The 14,700-nt window shown below is 38.7% G+C and overlaps 1 protein-coding gene across 5 annotated transcripts in view; it reads left to right on the forward strand.

Moving 5' to 3' along the window:
• Positions 1 to 1,160: 1,160 nt before the first annotated feature.
• fbxw11a (F-box and WD repeat domain containing 11a) overlaps positions 1,161 to 14,700 on the forward strand; it is an 18,973-nt gene continuing 5,433 nt past the window's right edge. Inside the window, exons 1-6 of one of the 5 annotated variants that reach the window (XM_053237052.1) lie at positions 1,171 to 1,299; positions 3,770 to 3,874; positions 10,350 to 10,418; positions 12,482 to 12,701; positions 13,147 to 13,333; positions 14,514 to 14,604. In XM_053237052.1, the coding sequence (XP_053093027.1) occupies positions 1,261 to 1,299; positions 3,770 to 3,874; positions 10,350 to 10,418; positions 12,482 to 12,701; positions 13,147 to 13,333; positions 14,514 to 14,604 (711 nt within the window). In that variant the 5' untranslated portion in view covers positions 1,171 to 1,260. The other 4 variants (XM_034307429.2, XM_053237054.1, XM_053237053.1 and 1 more) reach the window with 4 other exon arrangements.

Genomic DNA, 14,700 nt, shown 5'->3' on the forward strand with positions numbered 1-14,700 from the left:
TATATATATATATATATATATATACACACACACACACACACATATATGTATGTATGTATATATATATATATATATATATATATATATATATATATATATATATATATATATATATACTATATATATGTATGTATGTATGGGGATAATGTAGGGAAAAAAAGTAAATAAAGTAAATGTGGAAATAAAAGGGGACAATAACGTAAAATAAAGACTGAAATAAGACATGAACAAACACATTATCTACACTTCTCCATAACTGTTCCTATTTCAGGTTGTACATGATTAAATAAGGGTGTAACTATTCAGCAGTTTGGATCGATTTAAAAGGCTATGAATGAAATGAGTCAGTGCAACAATCATAAATAAATTATTATAGATTATACTTGATTATAAAGAACTGATTAACTGATACTTTTTAAATGGTCCTTATCTATGTAATCATCATTCTCGAATAAACCATGGGCCTTCGCCAGGTTCTGAACACAGTCGATCAGAGGCTACTACATTATATCATATAGTATTGTAAGAGATTCAGTGTTATCGACACTGAATATTGAATCGTAGCCTTCGTATTGTATTGTATCGTATCGTAACGATTTGTATCATATGGTGTGGAAGCCTGATGGTCACACCCCTAGTATTAAAATCCATCCATCCATTTTCTGTACCGCTTATCTTACAGAGGGTCGTGGGGAACCTGGATGGGGTGCCAACCCATTGCAGGGCACAATCACACACACACTCACCCATTCACAATTCGGACAATTTAGAGAAACCAATCAGCCTACAGCGTATGTCTTTGGACTGGGGGAGGAAACCGGCGAACCCGGAGGAAACCCCCAAAGCACAGGGTGAACATGCACACACACATTCAATTCAATTTTATTTGTATAGCGCTTTTAACAATGGACATTGTCACAAGCAGCTTTACAAAAATAAATGGATTCACAAAAATATATTGTAAATATTTGAATTTATCACTGTGAATTTATCACATCCACACACACAGGCAAAGGCGGAACCTAGTATTAAAATAAAATCTGCGAACTGGTCTCAGAAGTTGAATAAATCTTCACACAGTTGTTTAATGACAAAGAAGCACTCTGAAGATTGTAATAAGGCAGAAACGCTCCATAAGGGCTATTTATTTTGATATCGAGGCGTGTAGGCGGTGTAGTGTTGTGTTGTTTCTGGCTTCACACCTGCCTGCTGTTTGGTGACTGGTTTCCATTTTCGCAGAGAGGCGGACGGTACAACAACATGGAGCCGGAGATGGAGGACAAAACCCTGGAGCTGATGGTGAGTTAAACCGAATCCCACTAATACACACCTGTTCATCAAGTCATTTACAGAAACCAGTGCGATCTCAGAGTTTGTGTGGATGGTAAATAAACAAAGCGCATCCATTAGAGGGGGAGGATTAACGTTAGCTAGCTGGGGAGCTAGTTTGCTAACTATCGACAGCTTACAAGTGTAATTCAAGGGCCTGCGGTTGAAATAGGGGGAAAAAGTATACCATTATGTACTTAAATTCATTTTAGGTAACCACAAAGAGATATATTTAAACATAACGCAAGGTAGCTGAACGTCGCACAAGAACTGCGTAGTTGTTCATAGAAAGCAGCCGCGTTCAAAATCACACATTATAGCACCTCGTAGTGTGCCAGAATAGCGCTCGCGCTGTAGCCGTAGCCATGGCGATTATTGGTGGCGCACTAATTTGGCACTACTGCCTATTTACAGTTGTATGCGGTTTGGGACGGAGCCAACATCAGTGCTGAGGGAGCGTCCAATCATTGCGGTGTGTTACTGCGCCATTTGGTCGTGTAGTTAGCCAGACTGGGCTCAACCATTTATCTTCTTAGGATATCAGCTAGCTAGATATTTAACCAGGTACACTAGTTTTCTCGTTATAACTGTTTTTTCGTAGTAGTCTTGACATAAATAATAAAATGCAGTGGTTAGCTTTCGGCTTTGCTTCATTCTGCAGTGTATGAGGACGTGAACTAATAGCAGGTGAATGTTAAAGATGATATTAAAGTGTAGAGAAGTGATTAAATGCCCTTGCTTTGTCAGGAACAGTCCAGTGGGTTTTGTATTGCGAATGCTCACAGACTTGTCTTATAGCTTGCGTCACACCTACTGTTGTGATGACGTCATTGTTGATAGTGCTGGCATCCTTTATTAAGAGACTAACCATACTACACTGCATTGTGTCTGTGTGTGTGTTTGTTTGTTTGTTTATACACCAGGGCTGGGTGATATGAGGAAAAAATACGGCATCCCACAAGGTTCTGTTTTAAGCCCTCTATTTACTCTTTATAATCCTCGAACCTGTAATTGACGAACGTAACGGTGGCTTTGACTTCTCCACTGATGAAGCCCAATTACACATCTCATCTCAGGCAGCTTGAGCAGCAACGCAAAATGAAGACAGCGTTAAAGATGTGGTTTATTTGTGGCAGGCCTACTGTTAATCCCAAGGTTCACTCGCATTTCAGGTGAAGGAAGACGTTTATCTGACGTTGCCCTTAAAGTCTTTGGTTTTAAGTCCCAAGTTAAAGTGTCCTTCTGTTGACCTAATCTATTTGTAATACATGTTGTGTAGTTTTACTAGCGAAATATGCTTTTCATTGTTTGTAGTGATCTTTGTAGTCGTCTAGGTTGTCGATTGTTTAAATAAGTAAGGAATAAATCTCTTAGGAGTGGACAATAATCAACAACAGTGTGATGTGATTCAGCTCAATGTTAAATAAAGCTACTGTTATTGACGTTAAATAGAGTTACTTTCCAATTCTTAAGTGTTTTGTTCCTCTTATACAAAAACAGTTTGCTGATTTTTATTTATTAAATAGCAACATGTGTACTATTTATCCATTTATAGTTACATTTATCATATTGATATTATCATATTCCCCAGCCCTAGGGAGTACCACGTTATTTTTCTGTTACGTTAGAATTGTTTGTAACATTATTATTATTATTATTATTGTTGTTATTTTGTACGTTAGACTTTGGCATGGTCATCAAGTTAGCAAAGAATTTTTCTTGGGGTCATGTTTGCCTGGTTGTATTATCATCATGTCAGAGGCTGTCTGTACCAAACTCTTCCATTCGTCACACTAATGTTGTACAGTGCTGATTCACCATAAAACCCGATAACCACATTGAGAACCTTTTTACTTCCTGTTTCTTCCTCCTCTGTCGGCTTTGTGTATATCTGTGATCCACAGTTCAGTGTGAATACAGCTGATTGTGCATTCGGACTTTGGGTGGGGTCATGCGTTTTTGTGTACGCTCTGAATGTTAACATAAACACTAACTAAGCCTACACTCTCTGAGAATGAAAAGAGGAACGAGTAGAGCCAATCCTCCTCTCCAAGCCCGGCGCACTCCATAATACAGGCCTGATGCTTAAATGTTGTGTTTGTCCAACACTGTCTGCAATTAGATGGGTGTGTTTGTGTGTGTATTTGCTCACTGTATGTTGCTCTAATACTGTTTTTTTTCCTCCCTCACTTACCCCCACTCTCTCACTTCCTCCTCTTCTCACTTTACCTCTCTTTCTTTCTATTTCTCACTCTTGCCTGCAATTTCTCAATAACTTCATCCAAATTGCACCCACATTCTGTCTCTCTCTTCCCCTTCACTATTAACTACCCCTTTTTGCTTTTCCCTTTAACACTTTTTTCATGGCTCATTTCCTCTCTCTCTCTCTCTCTCTCTCTCTCTCTCTCTCTCTCTCTCTCTCTCTCTCTCTCTGACGCAGTGCTCTTTGCCTCGCTCTCTCTGGCTGGGTTGTTCCTCGGTGGCAGAGAGCCTGTGTGCTCTCAGGTGCCTGCAGAGCCTCCCCACCTCCCGGGCCCACAACCAGGTTCTGCTCTTCTCTTCAATACTCCCTCTATTTTTTTCACCTCCTCTCTTCCATCTCCTTCTCTTTTCTCCTCTCCGTGTGGTTCCACCCCACCATCCACCCATTGTCTCTGTGTGTCTGTCGCATTTACTCACTTACTTCGCAAGGGTCTCTTTGAGTAACACCGATTTAAATAGAATAAAGCTTTTGTTTCCTGGAACTTGTGCATGAGCATGAGATGATGTAGGTGATACAGGCTGGGTAAAGTCAGTGTTACTCGAACTCTCCCTCTCTTATTCCCGCGCTTTACGTCATGCCTTGCTGTCTGGGAGAGTAACAGAGTAAAAGCAGGGAGAAGTAGATAGAATGCATGACAAAAACATTGATCACTGGAAAGTTAGATCTCGTCTGACTCGGCTTCTTTATTACAGTTACACACAATGCCAGTGTCATGACAAATCGCTAACCCAGGACTAGATTACATGTTCGGACGAATTGTTTTTCATGAAACAAGTAGGCTTAACAACCAGAGCAAGAAAATAAACCCTACTCTCTACTGACGTTAAAGAAACAAAAGGTTTCATTTGGTGTGTGTGTGTGTTTAATCGTATTGTGACAAACCACAATGCTGTAACTGTAGCATGCATTTTTCCACCACCTGCTGCACCACACACATTGGCTGATATGTGACATGGCTGATGAGAGAAAGCTTTTTATTAGATGTGCACGGATGACACGCAGGAACAAACCGAGCAAAGTAACGTGCACAATACGTACAAATCGTCACCTCACACATATTCAGAGAAAATAAAGATTCTAGCCAGAAGAATAATTCACTTGCGATGTAAAGAGCCAATACTGCAACTTATAGCCAAAACATTCGACACAGACTTTTTGTCAAGAGCGCAAACACAACGTGATGCATCAAAAAATTTATCTGGATCGGATAAGAACTATGACTACATGGTCATCCCCTCCCCGGGAATTCATGCTCGTACGTTTCCTTCAGTCTGTATTAATACCCGCTAACTAGCTCACCATACACTATATTATATTATGTTAGGTACTAGGGCTGCGCAGTATATCGAAATTATTGAAATATCGCAAACGTAAATATCGTGATTGCTAGGGCTTGCGATAACTGAATGATTTTAATACTTCAGAAAGTAACAAAAAGTCAAAGTTTTAGGGCGACGCAGATAGCAGACAATGCTTTCTTTTCCTCAAAAGGACATGACGCGTGTGTTGGTTATCGTGCAGCCTTATTAGGTACTACTTTAGTTAATTAGGTTTCCAGGCAACCAAAACATGGGACTGGGTAGTGCACAAGAACTGGTGGGTTAGCTAATGAATTCATCATTTGTCCACCCCTGCATGTATTGTCACTGCTAACCCTGACCCTGCTGTTTTATTTAATATTTATTGCAAAAGTTTTTGTTCCAACATTTTTGGCATCGCTTTTGTGTATGTGTATATGATTTCATGTCTGTGGATAACATGTTGTCTGGAAGCTCATCATGGTGTCATCATGCACACTACAGCTGGAGCTAACATCAGAAGCTCACTGGTTTGGCTAATTTAAGTCGGACAGGATGTTCCTGAGATCAGTCGTCATATTAGCTTAGAGCTGCACAATTCAGGGTTTGTAGGACAGGAAGAGTACAGAATGTATCTGTATTCATTTGCATACCATATCTGGAATCCTGTGGGAATTTAGAAAATGTTTCTGGAAAAGGAGTTATTCTTGTGTGAAAATAAGACTTAAAACTCTGAAATTCAGGTGACATTCAGCTTTTCTACAACATACAGTACTGTGCAAAAGTCTTAGGCACATGCAAAGAAATGCTGTAGAGCAAAGATGCCTTCAAAAATAATGAAATTAAATGTTTCTACAGGTCTTCTGGAGACTTTGACTGTCGACTCGCTTCGTATTTTTGCAGCAAAACCCAGCAGCCTTCATTATGTTTTTTGTCTGAGAAGTGTCTCTTATGTAATATGCTGCTTTCTTTACTGACATACAAACATTTTTCTGTAACTTTTAATTTTGTGCTGAAAAACTAATGTTAGGTAATCTAAAATGCTTTTGTACTGAATCAATAATGTAGAAGTCATAAAATAAAAATCTGTAACAAAGTTTGTACTAAAGAAAAATAGGATGCCTAAGACTTTTGCACAGTACTGTATGTTATTTTCTCCTTTTTTGTGTAATGACATTTTGAAAATTAACAGGAAAATGAAAAGGTCTGAATTTTGTTCACAGTGAAAGCAAGAATCTTTAACTGTGATTACAGTTTCTTGCGACCTCCATTACTTCATGATAATTGATAGTCACATTGGTGAGCTTAGCTAAAGTTAGCTATTTGGTTAAATATTAAACCGTTAATGTTACTGCCCTGAAGTTGATTCTTTTCCTGTAGCAATACATCCTGTCTTTTATTCCTCTTACACAGCAATTTTCCATCACAAACATTTTTTTTAAATGAAAGAAATACACATTGTACTTAGTTAGCTCTCTTCCAAAGCACTGATACTGGAGACTCCTTCCAAAAATTCTAAATGAACGTCTCGTCACAGAAAACCTCACCATCTCAACAGTAAAAAACAGTTTTTAATCATTTTATGCTGAGCATCCACCGTGCACGTCCCTGTGAATGAGCTATTACTATGGAAATGATAATGGATTGGAGCAAGCGCATAAAATAATCTCGGGATTTGAAGTACAGCCAGCACTATTGTCAGAGCTGCTGGTTATAGAAAACAAATCAACATCCTCTGACCAATCAGAATCGATAAGTCAACAATGCAGTGATACAAAGGGCAACAACATAACATGTATTCCTAAATTAACTTGACAGATAATGATTTCAGTGTTGATGTATAGTAGAATGACTGCGATTAGCGTTTCAGACATTATCGTATAGGCATTATCGTGTAGCAAAGGCACACTGACGATTTGGAGGTGAAGAGATTTCTGTGATGTCCGTGGTGCCGGTCGCCATTATCTTGTCTTTCTGAATGGCTAATAACGCCCCCCCAAACACGCACACGCACACACACGCACACACACAGTCTTGCTCACGTTGGTGTTTGCTCACCATTGTGTAACCATTAGAACTTGAACTTGAAATTGAATTTTAATACATTCACAAGCCTTTTTAAATGCATTCCCAATAACATGATTTCATCAGGCTTTTTTCTAACTGCTCTTATAATTAAATTAAATGATATAAGCACCCTTTACTGATTACATTTCCGGCTAATTGTGATGATTATCCAGAGTAAATGGGTCATTACGGTCAGGTTTATGTAGAGTTTGATGTGGAGCAGCTAGTCCAGCATGTAGGTGATTAAGGGCACATGTGTAACAGCTCGGTGCTGATGATGGCTCGGATGTAGGCAGGGTGTGTAGGGTGTAGATTACAGGGAGTCATGCTGACTGTGACCTAATCATCTCCAGCTTCTGTTTTGTTGTTTTATTTATAAATGTGCGGGTTATAATAGTGTGGTGTTGCCACTGAGTTAGTATTCAGGCTGTGTGGTCATGGAGCTGTTGCTGGAGCTTGCATCCCTCTTTTCCTACCACGTTTCTTTCTACGTCTGTGTTTTGCGCATGTATAAATCCCCAATTTGGGTTAAAATGTGAAATAATGTTTCGTTCAGATGTTATGGTGATCCTGAGGACGGGCACGGTTTGCCCCTGAGAGGGCTCAAGTTTTCAACACTACAGGAACAGTTGTATCATGTTTTAGAAAGTGAACCAAGCGATGACAAAATGGCTTTAGAGATTTTTTTTTCTTTGTATGGTGATGAATAATTATAGTGATGATTCATTGTGTCAGTGCAAATTTATTTTGTAAGGACTTAAACACAATGGGATGTGCTGTAATAGGAACATTAGCAACAAAATGGAGGTGTTACACCACCCGCCAAGTCAGTTATTTTCCTATAACAGCACATCCTGAACTGTTGTATTCCTCTTATACCACAGTGACTTGCCAAAGATTGCACTTTTTTATTGATTACAGAATGACACAGCATACTAGTTAACCATTTATAGTTCCATTTAATGTTGTGAAGCAAGTTAGTTCCTGTTATCACTTGCATTATAGCAGCTATAAACAGTCATACCTTAACAGCTTCTCATTTTTTCTCTCGCTCTCTTAAAGGTAATGAGACAAAATATGCAGCTTGTCCTGTTACTGAGAAACTGCAAAGACTTTCCTGTGGTGAAAGACTTAGTTACAGCTTTACTTCTCTTGACTGTTACAAAGCACTGACACTGGAGACTCCTTCCATGAATGCTAAATAAACATCTCCTCATAGAAAACATTGCCATATCATGTGGAAACAATTCCATGTGTTTTTAAATCAGTTTGTGTGTAAGTTGTTATTACAGAAACAATAACGTGTTGGAACAAGCACATTAATATAAACCTTGCAGTAATATAACTTTCAGAGCAGAATCGGAGAATTCAGCAGCACTGTCGTATGTCAAATGATTAGTTTAAAGGAACCAAAATGTCCAACTCAGATTCATTCATACACTGTTCATTTTTAAAATTCAGCCAAATCCTTTCACAAGCACTTTGTACCCTGTTATTTTGTCTCATTATTGTCTAGAATGAATAGTGTGTTGACTCAGCCTAAGCCCCGTCATGACGTCCATTTGCTTCTCTCCTCTGTTCAAGTGTGTGCATGCATGTTTTTTTTTCCTTTTGTGTGTGTACTGTTGTGCCTGTTGGCTTTTCAAGCATGCACCTGCCTTTTGCTCATTGAAGCTGTGTGTTTGTATGGCTGTGTACTCAGCAGTTAAAAGATCCTTTAAAGTGCCGGGTTTCCGAGTACAGAGTGTCTTTGTGTGCAGGCTTAAAGATGGTGAGTTTGGGCTGCGTGTCTCTTCTCAGTGGGCAGCTATAATTATGTTACATGCGGAGAGACTGTGAGCTGTACAGTACACGATGATCTGCTCTGTACTCCCACCCAGTGTGGGGGCTGAGCGGCTCATTAAACCTCTTCAAGCTTGAAACATCTTCCTTTAGGAACAGGCTGACATAAAATTTTATCACGATTATCAAATACGATTCTTGCTGACCTTTTATTACCGATACCACAGTATCGTATTTAGGGGAGGCTGATGTGCCGAAAATATCATATCACGAAACTAAGGCATTTCTACGATACACAGATCACACACTAGCAATACAGCAGTTGTGCAGTACGGGAAAAAAAATAAGCAATTTCCAGAAAAAAACTAAGAGAACATCAAGTCAGCTACTTGTTACTCAGGAAACAATGAAGTCAGTCAGCATTTAAATGTACTAATAATACCAGTGACATTATTTATTGTAATTATGATCATATAATATTTTGCTAAATTACACTACAGTATGTTTTAATGCAAGTATTGCAGTTAGGGTTGTACGACATGTATTGAAAGTTCAGTACCTTTCAATATTACAGCTTGGTATACGGTTCGATTATATAACATTACAATAGGACAACACTAATCTGATGCTGATTTGCTGATTTCACATGAACCATATTTTAATTATTTATTTGCTTGTTTGTTTTCTTTAACTTCTAAAGTGCTTTATCTTTGTAAAAAATAAAAAAAGGAAGAAATTGTAATTTAATGCTAGCAATATTTTGCATGTTGGGTGTTCAGTGACTGTGTGTGCCTGTGTGGGTTTTTCTGCCCACCTATTTATTTATTTGTTGGCCAAAATATTGCTTTCGTATCAAGAATCACAATACTACACCAGGAAATACATGAATGCAGTCCAGAATGCTGTCTCCTAGTACCAGCCATACATTTTTGGAAAACGTTCTATCTAGCACCCTGAAGCATTCTTTAGTTTGCCCCATCTGGGGGAACCTTTGTCTTAGCTTCAGACTCGTTGTTCATGCTCGCATATCATCTGATATATTTTGTACACTCCCTTGAGTATCTTGATGATTGCGGTCTGGTTGACCGTCCGCAATGAATATCATGGTGAATCATATCACTGATTATCAGCACATCCCTACCCCTGTGTTTCCTCAAGGACAACCACACTAAATCCTTTGCTAAGCGATGTTAAATGAGGCACCAAGCACACCAGGCTAATACACTCTCCTGCATGGATCATATTCTCACAAACTGCCATTTACTTGCACAGGTGTAAATGTTTCATGTATTATTTATGAATTGCTGACTCGTGTATAATCTTAACGCAAAGCTCGGAGCCATTAGTTCGGAGCAGGATACAGACTACAGGACATGTGGCTTTCTGCTTTATGTCTTTATTTTTTCCTCTGGCATCGATCATAAACCTGCATTTATGACATGAATTACATGCTTAGATGGCGCCATTCATTCTGATCATGCTTTCTTCTTATCAACCCTTTCATTTTCCCTCTTTTACGCAGCACTTTTAAGCACACACAAACACAGAGTTTTGTAATATGCTTTCTCTTGGTCTCGTGGTAATATGCTCTCATTTCTCTTTTTCTGTAGAACCTAACCGTGATGGAGTCACAGAATCTCACTGACGACCTCTCGCCAAAGAAGACGACAGTTTTTAAGGTTGGTGTGTGTGTGGCCCTCATGGCCTTTGTTTAGTTAGATTTAGCCTTTTAATGTGTGTAGATTCAGGGTGGATTTCCAAAAAAAATTAGAAGCAGCTATAACCAAACTCCTCCATCCATTTTAGAATGTTAGTAGTAGAAAGAATGCTTGTTATCAATATTGTAATCCTAGTTGTCAAGGGACTTGGCTAAATGTTTTTTTTTTTTTTTAATTTTGTTTTCCTGCACCTCCACCGATATTATCTCGTCTCTTACACCAAGTTTGTTGGTGAAGACTTAACAAGACAGATCAAGACATCTCAGTAACACCCTAAACTTGCTCAATCAAACTTCCTTAACTTTGGCTTCCTTTTCTGAAATGTTGTCAACACCCTAATAATATGTTCCAGATTAGGTAACTATGGCAATGTGTTACCAATATTGTGAGATCATGAGTCACCCCTAAGTATAGGTAACTGTTTAGACCATTTCATTTCATTGTTCCTCCTTTATATTGTTGAAATACTTCAATTTTAAAAATGCTGGCAAAAACCTCATGAACCCGTAGCGACTTTTGTCAGCAAACCATCAGCATAATTATAAATTGTATGTATATGTGTGTTATAGAGATGTTATCAAGTATCGTATGATATTCCTTGCCACATTGCACATCCCCAATCCAGATTAAAGGTTTGGCTCAGTATGGAAAGAAATGCTTGCTTAGACTTCAGCCTGACTTTCTCATTGCTTCGTTGTTTATCAGTTGTAAGAGGAATTAGAGTTAAAGATAAGAGTTTATTTTTAGAGCCTGAGGAAATGTATGCAGTAAAATGCATGTAATTACAACAGTGCTGTTATAACCAGAGCAACTTGACAGGCTTAAATAAATAGTAATGTTTAACCCAAATCTGTTCTATTGAGCAGCTTACAGAGAGAGCACTAAGGCTGCTATAGAGGAGGTTCTGATCTGTGTTCTTGCTATTGTTTTTTTTATATTTCTGTGCTTACAGGTTGCATACTTGTTTGTACACGTCTTTTAATAAATATCAGATATTTATTTAAAAATGTCTGTGCATTCTCATCTTTTAATATTTATGATGCAAATTTTCAGCTTACTGTTATTTTAAATGAACACTATATGGCCAAAAGTTTGTGGACACCTGACCATCACACCCATATGTGGTTTCTTCCCCAAACTGTTGCCACAAAGTTGGAAGGACACAATTATATAGGGTGTCTTTGTATGCTGTAGTATTAAGATTTGCCTTTACTGGAACTAAGAGGCGCAAACGTTCCAGCATGACAATGCCCCTGTGCACAATGTGCTGTCCATGAAGACATGGTTTGTCAAGGTTGAAGTGGAAGAACTCGAGCGTCCTGCACACAGCCTTGACCTCAACACCACTGAACACCTTTCAGGAGGAACAATGAAATGAAACACCAACTGCACCCCAGGCCTCCTCACCTGACATCAGTGCCTGATCTCACTAATCCTCTTGTGGCTGAATGAACAAATCCCCACAGCCATGCTCCAAACTCTAGTGGAAAGCCTTAGCACAAGAGTGGAGGTTATTATAACAGCAAAGAAGGGAAGAAAATCCAGAAAGTAACATTGAACAAATACACACACGAGTGTGATGGTCAGGTGTCCATAACCTTTGGCCATATAGTGTAGCTTCAGCTCTCTGAAGCTTGCCCTTGGCCCCACCCACTAAAACATTTTGATACTCATATATTTTCAGATAAAACCCTCGAGTTGAGATTGTGTTCTCTGACAGCATAACTGTAACATGGAAGGTGTAAACATGTAAGATATAATTTGTAATTGTAACACAAACACTGTTCAGATGTAAATTGTTCTCAGAAAACCTTGCGTCAGAGCGACAGTTGCAGCTTGTCTGAATCTGATCATATATGTGAGGTTTGTTCATTGTGGCAGGACAATAATTCTGTATCAGTCTATTCTTGATTAAATTGCCTACTATTTTTGCCTCAAAGGATGTAACTTCACTTTGTGCACTGATTTCTAGACTAGAACTGTTTTCTGAACCATGTGTGTATATGTGAATGTGTCTTATTCAGCTGGGAAATGGTACTCTGTCTGGCTCGAGGAAACGTCTGTCACGTGCCACCTTTGAGAAAGAGAAGGAGATGTGTATCCAGATGTTCGAACAGTGGTCAGAGGCTGATCAGGTGGAATTTGTGGAGCATCTCATCTCACGCATGTGCCACTACCAGCATGGCCACATCAACTCTTACCTCAAACCCATGCTACAGAGAGACTTTATAACAGCCCTGCCAGGTACACACACACACACACACACACACACACACACACATACCCCCCTCTTACCTAAATCCCATAGTACAAAGAGACTTTTAAAGCTCCCTGCTAGGTACACACATACACCTACTCCTACTTCCCACTACTACAGAGAGACTTCTTAATCCTCCTTTCAGATGTGCACACACCCTCACATACACTGTAATCATCTGGTGTCTGCACTAGTTGTGTGGGTTTTTTTTTTTGTTTGTTTGTTTGTTTGTTTTTTTGTATTTTACCATGTATATACAAACAGAAACAATATTTGTATTTTTGAGACGAATACGTTTACCAGCTATAACATATTAATACTTTTATCAGCTATAACATATCAGACTCTGTGCTATAATGTCCATAATCTTCTGAAAAACTTTATGGTAAAATAACCATAAACCTGTCTGTTGTGTTGCGTTTGTCTCTCCAGCACGGGGTCTGGAGCACATAGCAGAGAACATCCTGTCCTTTCTGGATGCACGCTCTCTGTGCGCGGCTGAGCTGGTGTGTCGCGAGTGGCACCGGGTCATCTCAGAGGGCATGCTGTGGAAGAAGCTCATTGAGAGGATGGTGCGCACTGATCCACTGTGGAAAGGCCTGTCTGAAAGACATCAGTGGTGAGTTGAAGGATATGGATGAGTTCTCTGTGGATTGCATTTTTGATGTTGCAAACAATCCTTATGTTCTACCACACTGCTGTGCTGGAGATTTTATTCCTACCTAAAGAGCTGAGCTTCTCAGTTGGGCTATAATCAGTGCTGAAATTTTTCATGGTTGAAAACTTTTTTTTTTTTTTTTTTTTTTTTTTTTTTTTTTTTGTGTGTGTGTGTTTTGGTACTTGTCCATACCAATATTGATATCAGATTTAAATCAGATTTAATAACATACTTAGTGTTAAGCAATCAAGGTGTCTCACACAGCACAAAATTGTTCCGATAGCTAGTACAAAGTTGATAAAATGGGTCTAAATCTGTCTTCTTAGTTCTAATGAAAATTCTCCCTGCAGTTTTGTAAGAGTTGGTGTTTCTGTGGCAGGATCATACAGTTGAAAATAAGCATACTAAATAAGCATATTAAATATGTGTCTTAAATGACAAGTCTAAATCGGTAGTGACCTGATTCTTATGTCCTTAAGGCAGCAGAGCCACCATCGAGACTCAGTGTAAATTCTAAAAGCTTATTTCAAGTGTTCTTAAAGCCACTGAACAGCATTCTATCCATTAAATCAAAGTCTATTCAATCTCTTAAATATTTTCCATGGAGAATATTGAGAAATGGCTTTATAGACCAAAATGTTCTTTATCAGCAAAAGTGGAAATTTTTTCCTGTTTGTACATGGTGCAGCCCATGACATTTAAATTGACAATAGAAGTGGCCCTATAACAGAACCCTGAGGAACAGCATGTTTGGCACTAGCTAAGAAGGTCATCTACCATCCTGACTAATGCAGTCTCTCTGCTGCATTGAGAAACCCTGATTACTATTTAGCTTCATTCTGACTAATAATGCTAATTACTTCTGTAATAGATTTGTTGGTTAGAATCAGAAGTACAAACTGATGAATGAAGATTACATCCAATAAAAATGTGAATAAAATGAAATTAAAAAAGTTTACTTTTTACAGTTGTTCAGGATGTATGTATGTGAATCATCTTTTCAGGAAGATTTAAACACTTCCTATTTACTTCGCCAAACAGGGCAATGGAAAGATCTTACAGAAACAGTGTCCTTTAGAAGAGAAATGCAATGCAAGTACATAAAAGAACTGTTGTTTTTTGTTTTCCTGCCTGTTTCCAGGGAGAAGTACTTGTTCAAGAACCGCACAAATGAAGTCCCACCCAACTCGTACTATCACTCACTCTACCCTAAAATTATACAGGACATTGAGGCGAGCATTCATTTTTTTTTTTATTATGATTGAGCGTATGGGTCACCTCTGGCTGTGTATCCTTAGTTTCCTTAGACAGTAGTTTCTGGAGTAGTA

The sequence above is a fragment of the Pangasianodon hypophthalmus genome, chromosome 9, assembly GCF_027358585.1.
Source record: "Pangasianodon hypophthalmus isolate fPanHyp1 chromosome 9, fPanHyp1.pri, whole genome shotgun sequence".
In the NCBI taxonomy this organism is placed as follows: Eukaryota; Metazoa; Chordata; class Actinopteri; order Siluriformes; family Pangasiidae; genus Pangasianodon; species Pangasianodon hypophthalmus.